Source organism: Vanessa cardui, chromosome 5 (genome assembly GCF_905220365.1).
Source record: "Vanessa cardui chromosome 5, ilVanCard2.1, whole genome shotgun sequence".
Classification (NCBI taxonomy): domain Eukaryota; kingdom Metazoa; phylum Arthropoda; class Insecta; order Lepidoptera; family Nymphalidae; genus Vanessa; species Vanessa cardui.
Window position 1 is genome coordinate 9,550,740 of NC_061127.1, and position 16,594 is coordinate 9,567,333.

At 30.6% G+C, this 16,594-nt stretch overlaps 1 protein-coding gene across 2 annotated transcripts; it reads left to right on the forward strand.

Moving 5' to 3' along the window:
- Window positions 1–1,193: 1,193 nt before the first annotated feature.
- Window positions 1,194–16,548, forward strand: LOC124529741 (hyphally regulated cell wall protein 3). Of its 2 annotated transcripts, XM_047103643.1 has the most exons (6): window positions 1,194–1,320; window positions 10,485–10,552; window positions 14,258–14,392; window positions 14,524–15,033; window positions 15,157–15,271; window positions 16,379–16,548. In XM_047103643.1, the coding sequence occupies exons 2-6, from the start codon at window positions 10,492–10,494 to the stop codon at window positions 16,437–16,439; spliced, it is 882 nt and encodes a 293-aa protein (XP_046959599.1). In that variant the 5' UTR covers window positions 1,194–1,320; window positions 10,485–10,491; the 3' UTR covers window positions 16,440–16,548. The 2 variants fall into 2 exon arrangements, with proteins under 2 accessions (XP_046959599.1, XP_046959598.1); XM_047103642.1 differs by having other exon boundaries at window positions 14,524–15,271.
- The last annotated feature ends 46 nt before the right edge of the window (window positions 16,549–16,594 follow it).

Here is a 16,594-nt window from a genome sequence, read left to right on the forward strand (position 1 = left end):
AATAATTATAACTACGTTATATAATCTTAAATCGTCTTTTAAGTAGTCTAATATTTTTCATTTTATTTTACTTAGGAGGACTCTAAAAATATGTTGAATATGCAATTATTTTTATTACTTTTTAGTGCATATTCATTTGTTTTAAAATAGTGTGTTGTTTGAAGTCGGTTTTTATTTTTGTTAAAATTTTTATTTATTGTTAGAATCACTTAACACTTAACTTACAGTAGCTATCGAACGATGAAAAATTTTCCCAATCCTTTTAAAAAAAATCCTTATAAAATAAACGTCTATGTTCGATATATTATAAAGGACATATGAAAATCATAAATAACGCATAATATACTATATATATTTCAATTTAAAATCCGATAGAAATAGTGGTAAACCATATCATTTTTCTAACTGAATCTATCTGCACCGATTTGTCAAGCTGTCTGAACGTACAACGCAACTATTATCCGGTCTCCTTTATGTATCGTTTCCATTCGTTCAAGTTCATTTAAAATTAATATTTATTTATAAACAGAATATATTAAATTAGTATATTAAAATTATGGAATAAATAATTAATTCTTCTTTGGCTGCAAGACAATTACCCCCTTTTTTACGGACGGGACGGGCAAATAGGGCTATGAGTGGTCACGTGGCGGTAAAGAATGGTGAATACACTTTATACCACGAATCGCCAATACCAAGAATCGCTGTTTAGTTATAGAATATCTGACGGATGGGAGGTAAGTACCTACACAAACGGGCTTGAACAAAGTTATCCAACGATCAAGTAAATTTGATTGTCAGAATGCAGGTAAATGTATAATGTGCTAAATTTAAATTAGACAAATATCCTATAGACATAATATAAGACATATAAATAATCAAAAAACTAGATTACATTACTATTTGAACATTATCTACATATAAATGTAACGAACCCTCCGTTTAAATATTAATAGGAAACAAAAAATTTTGTGGCTTTCGTTTGTGCCAAAAAAGCACAAATTATTTGGCCAATGTCAAATGCGATGGAGATTGATCGGTGCGTTCAAGATTACAAACTCAATTTATATAATTGAATTTATTTGAAGGCATAAACACAAGATTTGAACATATAAATAATAAGATAAAAAATAATTGCTATTAAAACACAAAACTATTTAGAAAGCAATTACTAAACGATTCGATTGAATTGTCAATGTCAATTGTCACAAAAAATTGCGGATTCAAATTGACATTTGATTTGCTATACAGTGTGTATTGTAATATTGTGTTCATGTGTTGTGATTTGTGAAGTTGTGAACTTGTCCTCGAAATACGCAGGTACATATTAAAATTATATTAAATTATTCTCACTCCTATTCTTAATCTATACTGAAATCCAAAGTGACCTTGACAATAGTTTTGCAATAAAAATCTTAAGGCTAACATGTAAGAAGTAGAGTAAAAACTTTAATCGTGTAGGATATTTATTTTCGCTGACATTATTACTTTAGTTATATGTAAGTGTTTATTTGAAGAGGTATATCGTATTGTATATGTTAGCAAGATCTAATAATAAAGAGGTTCTAATTTTAAACTGGAAAACGAACAAATTCCTTTCACTGTAAAGGAATTTCCGATAAACATGGCTTAACCACAGTATGACGCATGTCCATTTTTTTTTTCCTAGTAGGATGTAAGTTAATGAACCTTTGTGTTATACTTATGAAAAATGATAAACTTAACAAAACAATGCTAAAATTTAAATACAGAAAAATTCTTCAGATTTAAAGAAATATATTTCTAAATTTAATTAGTAACATTTAGAATTAACCACTTTCTTATTCTAAAACTCAACATTTATTAATATTATAAATTAATATTAAAAAATCATTAAATGTAATGATTACATTTATCATTTAAGATAAATAATGTTTTGTTTACAAATGTTTCTGTAAACTATTAACTTTATCTATGATTGATGACATCAAATTCTTTGTTTGAGTTATTCTATTTTGCATTATAAATTAACTAAATAATAGGTATATGATTATTAGGTTTATTAATAGATAAGTTTTTTTTAACAAAATGTTTTGTTAATTAGGACAAATAATCTGAACTATTTGTTAATGCAATAACCCTAATTACTACTATCAAAGTAATTGCTATAATATCAAATTCAAAACTGATCCATATTAATGATTTTATTGTATTGACTGTATTTTGAAAATAAAAACAAAATAAAATCCCAAGATTTGTATATTCATAGTTATATTGATGAAAATTATCAGCAACCGAGCTATATATCATATAATATTGCTTTCTTGAATCAAAAGTATTATAACCTGTGCCAATAAAAAAAAAGTAATTCATATTTGGAAAGAATTTTTTTTTCTTAAGGTATCCAAACTTTAGATTTATGTATGAGTGATTATTAACAGCACAGCTATATTTTGGACTACTAACAGTTTTTTGATTACAATGCCTTTTTTATAATACAATGATACTTTATTGATAGTTCCAAAATTCATATTAAATAATTATCGTTGATTATTCAAGCTTTTCACAAATGATATAGCATCAATATAATGTCAAATCTTTATTATTTTGGTTTTGAACTTGTGTAGTTGGAGGTGAATATAGACAGAAGAGGTTTCATAAAGCTGTACTGTAAGTCTAACGCTCTTCATATTATTTAAAGCAAACACAATTAACATACCAATACAAATTATTCATTTATTTAAATAACTTTCAAATTAGTCACATACATAATATGTTCTGTATGAGTAATTTGGATTCCTCATTGTTTAAGATAAGTTAAATTACTTCTGCTAGTTGGGATTGTACATTCATTTTTCTGAGAAGTAAAGATAAGAAACATTAATTATATTAATATAATAAAGCTTAAAAGTGTGTTTGTGTGTTGTTTAAAACAAATTAAAGTATATTCAAATTATTATTAAAAATATATAAATATTGTCTTGGTTATCTAACCAGATTCGTTTGCTCAAAGACCTATCAAGTAAAAACAATGAGTCAAGACTGAAACTTGAAATATATATGAAATATAAATATATATTTATGGAAGATTAAGATGTTAGATTGTTCTATTTTCGTACTATTTTAGTGCATTGGAAAATTACTAGTGAATTGTCTTCAAGTATAGGAAAATAACAAATGTTATCATTTAATCCAGGTAAAGCTATGGGAAAGAAAGTGATTCACTAATATGTTTACACGCCTAAATTACCAAGCTTATTATGTTAAAAATTTTGTTTGTTAAAGATTAACAAATTTGAAGACCTATATGTAGCTATATTCAGGAAAATTATCTTGTTATGTATTAAAACTATTGGAAATTCATCTGTATAACCTTAACTTCGCATATGCCTACCATGATTCTTACACATTATAAAACATAGTAGCAATTTTGCAAGTTAGTAAATGTCCAAATTAAGAACTTGATTTGAACTGTAGTGACCTCTTATAAACCTTAATAAAATAATCGTTGAAAATTAACCATGCTGAGTTTTCAGGTTGTCCAAGTGTTATATCTATACATATACATGTTTCATTGTGTTATTTCATATCTGTCTGACTTGCTTGATCTAGTGGCTTATAAGACTAACCCATTGCGTAGTCGTGGGTTTGACCTTCAAATCAAACCTATAGATCTGACAAGACTTGACTGTTCTTGGTCTTAAGTGTTGACATTTTATAACAATTTCAATCTATTCAGTACTAAATCTTGAAATACTTTAAATAAACTCTATGCTACATTGTTAGTGTAGATCCCAGACACTTGATTATAAAAACGCCTAGATTTGTGAAGGAAAACTTCCTTTTGGGTGTAATGAGAACCCAATTTTCGATACAATTATGATTATCTGCCAGCAACAGCTTACTAATATCAATAGTCAAATGGACATAAGTCAAGTTTCGCCAAAATGTTCAAAATGCTTCTCTAAAATTAGTCTGCAGTATGATAATTCTAACGATACGGAAGTTTCATGGTAAACTGTTATTATGACGCAACATATCAGTTAAACGTTTAATTGAACGAGAAGACAAAACAATTGAATGCTGATAATTACATATGTAATTACATGTAACGTTTTAGGAGATGATTGTAATACATGATTAATTTTTATAAATTAAACTTATATATGACCTATTTGTTAAATGTTTCATAAAATACAACTGGCAGATTGATTAAACTTAGCATTTTAAATAATGGCAACACTGCTTTTTTTCTTCTCTTTTTGAAACCACGCTGCCTTAATACACATGTGTAGGTACGCAGAGTTATAAAGAAACGACCTCCATATAAAATAGATTTTAGTGATTATATAAAGTAAACATTTATATATATAATATGATTGCGCTCCAATTTTATCAGTCTGCATTAGCTTCATTGAAGTTTTGTCAAGGATGTTTACGTGACGAGTAAGCAACCTCTATGGACCGGTTTTGGATTTGATCTTGTTAGAGATATAAAAATAACTTTAAAGGTTTTGGTTACAAATTTTGCAGTTTTGGTACCTCATATGAGCTACCCGTATCGAATTCGTCTGGGTGAATTAATAAATTAAATTATTATTTACTCAGTCGAACGTTACGGTTTCGGAGTAGTTCATTACATACATATTTATATGTAAAGTTATCTATCAAATATAAAAATGTTTTGTTAAACATTAAACTTATTATTTATCTCATATCTCTTTTAAATATATCAATAATAAAACTAAATGCATTACGTAACAAACAACGCAGTTATTACATAAAAAATATTCCATGATTGGATTAACATAAATGCTTTGTTATCTAAGAATGCTCCTGCGCAAGCGCTTCTTCTCTTTTCATTATGTCGTATAAACAATTATATATATTTCAGAATTTCATTCGATCCTTATAGATGTCGTTACAATATCTTCCTTCACAGACGAGTAAAATTAATTAACGTGTACGTAGCATACGAATGTGTATTAGTAGGCGTTCTTTTAGCCATAAGGCATCTCTGATTTTTAACCAACATTAATCTTATTAATCAAAAAGCGCCCGCCCTGGTTCTCGCGGTTGCAATACTGATACTGCATAAATATATGTACTACAGAATTTTTTACGAAGTCACATTAAAAGGTTCTTAAAATATCAGTTTATTTACCAAATTGTCTGTGTCTTATATACAATTAACTTCCTCTCGAATTACTCTATCTATTAAAAAAACCACATCAAAATCCGTTGCGTAATTTTAAAGACCGAAGCATACAACAGTAAGCTACTTTGTTTTATACTATGTAATAACGATATACATATAACATTATAGTTATATAAACGAATAAGTTTTTATTTCATTCGATTTTTTATAATCGTTGTCATATTGACGAATAGCCTTTCTGTACCCATTTTTGTCGAAATTGCCATTAATTTTTTATTATTACACAAATACAAATATGTTTCAATAAAGACTAAATAAAACGATCGCTATTACGCGACGTATATTGTAATAATCTCGGGATGATAAAAGCTAATACGAAGATAATTTAAATATAAACAAAACGTCTCATATATTACTATATATGTATTATTAAATACATTAATTATAGTAACATCTTCATTAATATTATGTTGAAACAGAAGAGCATAAGATTTTTACTTCTCCGCATCTTCAACGCTGATCCGATTTAGATGAAATTGGTATAGAGTTAGTTTAGAGATAAAAGAAGAAGAGAGAAAGACGAAAGTACCTAAAATTGGAGTTTGTTTGCTATACTTAAAGTTTTTAGCTAGTATTCATATGTAACAGTACTCGTACTCGTTTGTAAAATGTTGATATGGAAAGGACATTAATGAATTTATCTATTATTCGATCAGCTCACGGTACACGAGACCCCGCAGCGTTATCAATTACCACTTTCTCTTACTTGATCTTGTGCATTTTATCAAAAAGAAAGAGAGTGCTCTCTTTGCCAATTTAATAATATAAGGGGGTCTCAAAAATCATTCATTTCATGAGTTATTGCAAACCTTAAATTTTGAATCCATTTTTGAAAAGAGAATACTGCATGAAGTAATTTTTTTTTTAAGTTGAATGGAATTTAATGGGCGGATTAATAGTTACTGATTTTTTGACCGGTTTTTCTCGTAAAACCTACATTGCGAACCAGTGGTGGTTTTACATTTAATTAAATAGTGTAACATAACAATTCAAAATGCGTTTGAGTTACCATTTGAATAAGGAATATTTTTGAATATTTTATTATTGAATCAGAAACTAGCATAAAAATAAGAGTTGTATCCTTTCAATATCTGCCTCGAGTCAACTAACGATATATTCTGAATTTTAGTCAGTTTAAAAAATATAGTATTTTTATCTCAAAAATGTAAACTCGAATTCGTTGAAATTCCTTTCTATTACACGTTTGGAATGAAAATAAAAGCGAGCTGACATCAGTCGCTTCAATTGGATTAGAAGTCGTACTAAATAAAAATATAAAGCCGAGATGGCCCAGTGGTGAAAACACACGTGCAATTAGTTTAATAAAATTCCATTTCTTGTTGAAATATTCCTTACAGAAGATTAAACTGGCCGAAATCGTCACGTAGGGAAGAAAGATTTATGCTCCCACAAGACGGCCATCTTCTATTTTCTCATTCTCTCCTTTTCCCTCTTCTCTTTCTGAATTATTTTTTATATAATAATATTTAAATTAATTTTGTGGTTTTGTTTTGATGAAAACAAGATTTTTTAACAACAATTTTCTCATTGTCATTTAATTATTTTCAAACGGTGTTAATTAATTTCACGTGGCTGTTTTTTAATAAATAATATATAACGAAGAAACTTCGCTCCAACCGGTTGTCGAAACCTATCCTTCTACATTGGTGTCACTTATAACACTATACCCCCTGTAATATACTTCAGTATTACCTAAACCATATTAATTTGACCAATTAGGAACAATCAAACAGCCGATAGCCGACACGGTGGTGCTATTTGATTTTCATGGTTTTTGATGATGTCAGGAGTCTTCACATCCGTGCTAACAACCTACGATACAAAGATTCTACTCAATCTGCTGAAAACGTGGCGCTAATCAATACCAAACGTTCGAAGTTCTTGTTGTTATTAAATTTACATATAAATATATGGCATGTTGTTATTGTATTCATTTGAATTGGATTTTTTTAGTGAAACAAATTTAAATTTACTAGGCATCAAAATGGGTATTTTCTACTTTCAGAATTACGATTAACGTAAATATTTGTTTAGCTTCTGTTTTAAACCTTCTAATGCGTTCGACTATTCTATTTGACATATGATATCGTGAGTTATTGGTATAGTAAATAAAGCTAGCGATTAGAGGCAGGAAAATATACAGGTCATTGACATTGAGAAGAGGCATTGAGGAAGTGAAATACGAGGGTGACAGACGGCCCGTTAACAGGGACGTTACAGCTTCAAGTGATATATGAGCTGCGAAGTGGCTTGGTGGCTGTCACTTCAGTTCCGCTGCCGCGCCGCGCCTGCAAAAAGATAAAAAGGATCCCGAAATACGTTTCACAAGTGGGCTGCCGGAAATGGATAGAAATTTACCGGGTACGGCTTTTTATGTCGGCCAATACATCCACCGTATCGCTATCCAATTTCTGCTCTATGACGTATAATGTCCTTCGATCGTTTAGTTTCTGCTATCCTGGCTTTTATGTCTAAAGGTCGGCGAAATTGACGATACAATGGTTTTCGGAAATTATTTTCGGCTTGATAATATGATATGTTTACAGTTATTCGATTTCGAACAGGAATTGGTATTGGTTTTTTTGTAATGTTTTTATTTTTTTATATTTATAAATCTAGATGAGAAATAAAATATAATTTGTCAGGCAGCTGTCACGTTATAAATGACACCGCAGCGTGTAGTGGCTTAAGTTGCCAAGATTCTAGCGCTCTACCGACGTTAAACTTAATAGTTTGCGACTTTCTGATTTAACGATGCTTTTAGATCTTTTATATAATAAAAAACATCAATATGCCATCCAAATAGCCTTCACGAAGTACTTTAGAAAGCTTATGCGTATTATGCCACTAATTGCCATAATTACAGGATTTCGTAACATTACTATTAATGAGATTATTTAAAAATTGGTGTTGTTATTATATAGCATATATATTAACACAGATACGCTTCGCATGACCACATCTCGGCCGCCTTCCTTTGACCTACGACATGACCCCACCCCACCCGACCTAAACCCAACCCTCTATCACTGCGTTCAATGATTTAAGTTTAAATTACCGCCGTTCCATCGTCACCCAATAGATTTTCTCTTTATTAACTTTTGTCTACTTACAACTTTCGAAACGCCGACTATTTAAATAAATTATACAAAACAAAATATAACGATACAAGTATTATAATTAAGACCCAAACAAGTTCAACAATACATATGCGAATATTCGAAAGAACTTAACACATGCATAAATATGAGATATACAATGGGAGCTATTCTATATGTGGTTAGGTTCCATGTATTTTCTACATTTGTGACTATTCAGCACTATTTTAAATACAAATTACTGCTTGATGATGAAGCTTTGTCGGTTACTGAGTCAGTAAATTACAGAAACGAGGTACATAATCATCTTCGGTCTCCTAAAGATTGGTTTGACTTATTTTTCTTTGATTTGGCTTTTATTTGTGCCGAGAGGGCACAGATTATTTCGCCAACGTCACTTGTGATTGATTTAACTTCTTACAGTGACAGTGACCATGTAACAAGATTACCCTACAAACAAATGGAAAATGTGCCCATGTTTTTCCCATTGACAAATAATGAATTATACAGATATACATATAATACTAAGAAATAATTCACACAATAACTTCAAAGAATTTTACCCATATTTAAATGAATAAATAAAAATTATGATGCTATTTCATTTTTTTCTTTAAAATCATAATTGATGAGCTAAAACCCGCATAATTTTCCGGAAACAGAATACCCTCCTAACCTAATCCATAATTTATGGACGGTATCGACGTTATTACAAATGTAACTACAGTTATAACTGCAGTTCGAATTATTGTATAAAATAAATCTTGATTATCCCACTGATTAACGAATAGCTTGCGTCAGAATTTAATAAAGGGAACTCGTGCCATAATCCGCGACCGTTTACTCCCTGGTACAGTAGTTGGTAACGAGGTAATGCGGAACAGTTTCGGGGAAATTGCTCCGGGAATGTAGGTTGGTGTCATAAAGTTTCTAGCTGAGATGGACGTGTGCAGAGTTGGAATACCTGCATATACCAGTTATTCAGTCTTATATGCTCTGCGTCAAACTTTGTTAGGACTCTTTCGCCATTGTTCCAAGTTTCTAAGCATTCAGCTAACAATGGGACCGTGCTGTTGGTCTATTTAAGCGACAGCTGCCTCTGATTATAGTTTGCAGTGCTTATTAGCTCGTTTATAGAGGACAGCTAGTGATGTTCATTGTCCATAACACATTGCTCGATATGTAGAAATATATACATCTCTAGTTTTTTTTATTTTTTATAATCACTTATTTGTTAAAATATTACAATTAACAACAACTACATACTTAAAATGCTACTCAAAAGCGTTCTTTTTATCTAGGACCTACTTGTTGTTTTTGACGTACCATATTATTAGTAGCAAATTATTTGCAATTAGTTTTTGAAACATTTGACTTAATTTATGTGTTATCTTCTAATTTTAAATATTGATTTAAGTCATAACATATTTATTGCAATATAGGTAAAAAAAAACTGCAATATTTGCTGTATAATAATATTAAACTCTTAAAACACAAGGATAATAGCAACAAAGACGTAAGTAAATCGTATCACTTCATTGCGTAGAATAATTAAATGACTAATTAAATTTACAAAACATTTATTAAATAGGAACATGATAATTATGTTACCGATTAATGTATATTCGTTTTCAAACTGCTTTATATATAATTCGATTGAAAGAGTAGAGTATGCAACGTGATTTAGTGTTTTTTATTCATGGTAGTAATACACTCTCGCCTGACATTTTACGTGTTTCGTTATTTCTTATTTCTCACTGAATCAAATTAGCTGTATGTTGCTGTGGTCACGTGCTGAGTAGTTCTGCTTGCACGCGGCATACACTAATAACGTTATAATTGTAACAATGTAATAATTATTTATATGCAAAACAAGGAAGATGCTGTGTTGCCCGTGTGTTTATACCAATTGTCATATTTATATACCATATACCTTCTAACGGTGTTTTGTTGATGTTTTTAAAAATGTAAAATATTATTAATCCTTAACATCATATCTATCATATCATTATTTGTTTTATATATAATATCATTGGTTTGCAATTTTATAAACAGTATTTTTTATCTGTACTCGAATAGAATTCGATTTCAAACCTTTATTTTATATAATTTATATCAATATATAACACAAATCAGCTTATAATTAAGTAATTTTTTTTTGTTCACAGATCAAACATGGATTGGAGGACTGCCTTAGTGGTGCTCAGCATTCTCTTTTATGTTAACGCATTCTCGAGTAAGTCTCATTTAACTCACGAATTACATAATTAAATAATAATAATAAAAACCGCACGTTAAGATGTATTCTATAAAATGTAAAATATAGTAAATTAATTCCCTATCCTAGCTGGATACCATAACGTACTAATATTTATTTAAAAGAAGTTTTTATTATTTTCGGTTTCATGAAATATCTGGACTGGAAAAAGACTATATAGTTAGTGGAATTGCTCGTCTTTTGTTTCTGATTATTACCCAAAATATATAGGTATTAAAAATCTACCGAATAGTAGTACCTTTTGTACACTTCACTTTAAGCATTTATAAGTGTAATACAAATGGAAATAAAAAAATTCTACAGATAAGTAGCCTTGCACACTTATAATTTCGAAGCAATAGTTTTAAACACTACGATTTTTTTAAATAATTCCGTGAAACATACAAGAAAGTATTGTATTGGTTGGTTTATATCAAATTGTTTACAATTGTCATACAAAATAAAACGATAAAGTTCGTGTTTTAACCGCGGGAAGTCGATCCGTGTACTACTGGGTAGTATAAATATAAACAACTCTGGAAAGATTATGAACGACAGTGAAGCGCAGATACAGAATGAATAAAATATTTCCTGTTATTACCTACCTTACTTTGCTACGTAATTTGACTCGAGTGTGACCTCTGGTTCGACCTTCACGTTTAAATAGAATAATGTTCCCACAATCAAAAACATAGCTTAGATAATAAAATATATAGATTTCCTCAAATCATTGTTGTTACTGGACCAGTAAGAAAACGATGCTCGTTATTCAGTATGTTTAATTTAACCGATAATGTATCAATATTTTAGTATTTCCTAGAAATAGATATTTTTCTGCGTCTTACGATAAAAGGTCAAAAGATTACTGAGACCTTTACACAACTTTACTTGCAGTTGGGTTCCGTTTTAAGGTAAAAAATAATTTATCTGTTTAGATGATATGATTATTTTATATTTTATATTTTACGTACGTGTTTTTCTTTATATTTTACCTCAAATATTATAATCAAGAAGTAACATTTTATAAAAATATAATCGCAACAAACTTTCATGTCTCAATGACAAATATAATACAATCGCACACAAAAATATGTTCGTGTCAAAATTGAAATCCTAAATATTCAAAAATCACTTGAAGGATAATATTAGACAACAAAAAACCGATGGCGTAGAGTCCATTAGACCGGGTCATTTCGGCACTGAGTTACATATTCGTACGCATTCCCATAAGCTACCCAAACATTACCTAATGCGGTCATAAACCAACAACACCGCACAGATGACAATGACTTATGATTCGACCTTACGATGCTTTTTATTTTCTTTTATTACCTCTAAAGTCGCACTTGCCGAGTCGCGAACTCACATTCCACCATACATTTCATGCATTCGGCTTAAAATATTTTCACGAGAAACTTTTATCTTTACTGATACAAATTTTACTATCCATAACATTTTTAGGGTTTTCGTGTCTGAAATTGTGAAGAGTCTGCGTACTTAGTATCGTCAAATTACTGAAAAATCTGTAGGTATACGTTAGCACCAACAAAACGTAAATCGAGATCGTTGTCTCAATTTTAATGTATACATTAAATCTGTCAATAGCTACCAATAAAAAAATCAGACGATAAAATGTACTGAAAGACAACAGTGTCTTTGTCTAAGACAAATATTTTGAAAATGTCTAAATAGCAATCAATCAAAATATACTTGTTCGTGTGTGTTCTTTACTTATGATCAATTATCACTTTAGGAGATAAAATTTAAAGATATTTATTCTAGCGACAGGTATCACCAAAAAAACTTTTGGCTACTCTTATAATTATATGAAATACGTACATTATTTAAATACAATTAAATTTACATTTATCCTACGCATATGTGTTAATACAATGATTACTATTATTTTCAATTTTGCCTTGTATGTTTTGTTTATAAGGAAATAATGCATAACATTTTCCCATTTGGAAATTTTGGAATTTTAGTGTTTTTGATATTTGGAATTCCAATTTTCGATAAATACATCCTTAATCCACTAATGAAACTTTCTTTGTAAATTCTCCATTGATGGGCAAAAGTCCTCCCTTCGTGTTATAAATGTGAAGTCGAATCGTCTGACACAATGCCCTTCACCGTTGAGCACGAATTTTATAAACAAGTTTCATATGTTCTAGCTGCTGGTCCATCGAGCGTGTATACACGTACATTTATATGTAAATATTTTGATGAACGTGTCCTTTATCTGAAATATCGAGGAGAAATGTTGAAAATAACTCCAAATTAATTTAATCTAGGTAACTAATTATGTGTGTGTGCATAACATGTGTGCCCTTCTGGGTCGTATTGGTAATATGAGGAATGGTTAATATTTCTTACAGTGCCAATGTTTTTGGCAGTGATGACCACTTACCATCAGATGGACCATTTGTCAGTCCACCGTTCAGTCATAATTATATACAGTTCTCATTGGATATGTTTTGATAAATAAACGGAGATATGAGCAAGGTCACAAAAGTCTGTTATAGATTATTGTACTTAATTTCTCATAGGCTCTATGTGATCAACAAAAACATAACAAATGCGCTTAAAATATCTCTAAACTTAATAATGAAAGGTTTTTTTTATAGTTTAGACAGACTGTCCTTTGTTTTATTATCAGCAAAACATTATCTAGCAGAGCTGAATAAATGTTTTATAAGAAATATTATAATTCGCCAATTGATCATTAGCCAATTACATGCCATCACGAATACAATGAGACGTTATCAAAGCTCTACTTAGCCATACGTCATATTTTATATTAATTAAGTTAATCGTGACTGCTATTGTTTCACTGAATATATAATATTATAAGATAAATAAGCCCCGTTGTATTCAATACATATATTCTAAATAGAAAGGTAGAGGTTAAAGTTTTTAGGTTTCGATTGACATTACAGGTGATATTGACTCCAGAGGATTACGAAAATTCGAACACTTTGAAGGATATAATCTTGTATATGCAAATGACCTTTCCCCTATTTCCAGTCTAATTTTTACCCAGTCACGCCTTATGGGATATAAAAGAGAAACGGGATACATGGAAATAAAATATTCTCGGGAGAATCGAGTTTTAGGGTTACATGAGTTTTTCTTTCTTACATTACAAAATATGAATAGCATTTTTCTCACTAGCTTACATGTATAATTATGTACTAGATTCCAATTTCAATCATCGATGAAATCATTTAAAACTCATGTATTATATTGTATTATATAGCGTGACAAAGAAGTGTGGACTTAGTATTCGTTGATTTTCATACAAGATTCATAAACAATTGTGTTTTTAGTCAATAAAAAAGGGTAACAATGCTCAGAATTTCTTGTCGCTCCTAGGTAGAAACTTTATCCCAAACGCTGATAGGTATTCAATAAATTTTACCTTGCAAAACGACGATCCAAAACCAAGCTCCTGAACAGCAAACCTCTCTGAGAAATGGTGGTGCATCCACATAGACAATTATTTATTAACAAAGCTTGATTATTTATTGCAAATTAATTAAAAAAAAATATCATTTACTCAAGGACTTGAAAGCTTTATTTGTGAAGAATTATTACTTAATAGATAAAATACCTTTTAATTTCACGAATACAAGTAAATTTTGAAAAACAATCGGAACTATAGTTTTTGAATTCCTTTTCTAGAATATGGTCGAACGTGCAAAGACATAGGATGTCTCAACAGTGAAGTGTGCGTGCTCGCCGAAGATCCTTGCTCGTATGGACGAGCTTCAGACTGCGGAACATATCCAACGTGTAAAAAGAAGAGTCAAGTTGAAGGTACAAAATAACATATTATAAATAATATATAATGCATACATCGATTTTCCAATTTACTTTTGTCTTGTCTACTTTTATCCATATCTGATCAAATAATGTACTATTTGTTTAAAATTATCATTATTTTTCAGGTTCACACTCAGAGCCAGCACGGCCATCCATCCCAAAACCTGTACCACAATCACCCACCCATGACTTTGATTCAGCTCCTAGTTATCCTGCCCCTGCACCACCCACTAATACCCACAGCGGTTCACCATATGGTGGTAACGCACCGAGTGGAGGAAATTCACCATATGGTAGTCGATCACCTTACGATAATTCTCCCTACGGCAGCAATGGCGGAAGTTCTCCTTACGGCGGTAGTAACGGTGGCTCGCCTTACGGCGGCAATTCACCTTATGGCGGTAGTAACGGTGGCTCGCCCTACGGCGGCAATTCACCTTATGGGGGATCTCCTAACAGGGGCTCGAATCCTTACAGTCCAAGCAGCAACGGCGGACTCGGAGGCACAGGAGGAAAAAGTCCTTTAGACAGCATTTTCAACACGCTGAATAATTTCGCTAACGGTGGTGGTGCTGGAGGCAGCACTGGAAGTTCCAGTGGAAGCGGTCTCTCGAACATCTTCGGAAACATTCTCGGTAATTTGTCCAAGAGTGGAGGCTTAAACGGATTGTTCAACACGAGACCCATTATGGAGAATCCAAGTTATCCCTCGTATAGCTCTAATTCGAGGAGTTCTAATACCCAAAATTATCCATCAGGAAACATTGCCCAGCCCACCTATCAACAGCCGAATTATAATAAGAATTATGGACAAAGCCATGCCCACAATGGAGCCACTACGAGAAAGCCAGTACATTATGGCTGGAATGTTAGGTAAAGGAAGTAGCCTAACCTACACGTATAAAGCTTGGTGGCGTGGCTTCGATAGTCTTTATAATTTATTTAATGCTTTGCATGAACTACTATTTTAATTTAAGTGCACTTTCTTTAAAACTTTCAATGAACAAAACAAATACTTCTATATACTATTGCGTTTCCCGAAAAGTTCGTACCGATTTTGAAACACATTACTTCTTTTCGGAAGACCAATTACAATGGTAATGTATCATGAAAGTATGATTTTGTTAATAATTATAATTTGCTGCTTGTATAACGTTAACATCAAATATTACAACTAATACTTTTATGAGGCTTTTGTTATTTATAAGTAATGTACTGTTATTAATTCGATTTAATGATTTTCTTCTCTTCTTCCTAATATTGACAAAATCTTTAACTAACAGATTATAAAATGCACTGTATATGATGCACCTGTGACCAATTAAAATGTGATATAATAACGAATATGGAATTTTAAGATCTGTAAAAACTAAATGTAACAACATTTGCATGTCTCAAACTATGGTAATACTTATAAGCTCTTTTATTATTGAAGCTCAAGGGCGTGGATATACGTGTAATGGCTTTATTTGATTCATTTTTCTCGAAACTTATGACTGGAAAAACTTAGGAGGTACAGGGCTGATGCGTCCAGGTGGCATATTTATCGGTAACCAATCGAGTAAAGTCAACACGTATATCTACCGCTTAAAACTATAAGCATTCTTTTTTTATAAAATGCACTACTTGCAAAAACTTTTTAATCGTCTTATTTATTTTTGATCTGTCAAACCAGCAAAAGTTCATGAGTAAAAAATATAGATTATACAAAAAATAAAATGTCTACAGATAATAATAAAACTTTTAAAGATGTCATATTTTGAGTAAATGAACACAAGCTTGTCTATTTTTAGTTCGCAAATGCTTAAGCTTGTTATAGATGCATATCAGATACTGTAGTTTTTTTTTTAATTTCGAAATACTTACAATAGTGTACTATAAATAGTTGAAATGTATGAATACTCAAAAAAAATATAATATAAGTAGACGAGATATATCCTAAATAGTGCCATTATTTACAATAATTGTTTCTCATTTCAGTGTGACAGTGATTTTCACGTACCTGATACAACTATACATCCAGAACATTATAAGGAATTAATTATATGTTATTTAATATATGTATATTGTTTTTTAAGGTGCTTTAACAGAAATAACTTTATTGTCCGTTACCGCAAAATATTTGTTTATATAATAAAATATATTTCGTATGTGTTATTTTACTTATTCCTTCATTTTATTTGAAAATTAAAGCAG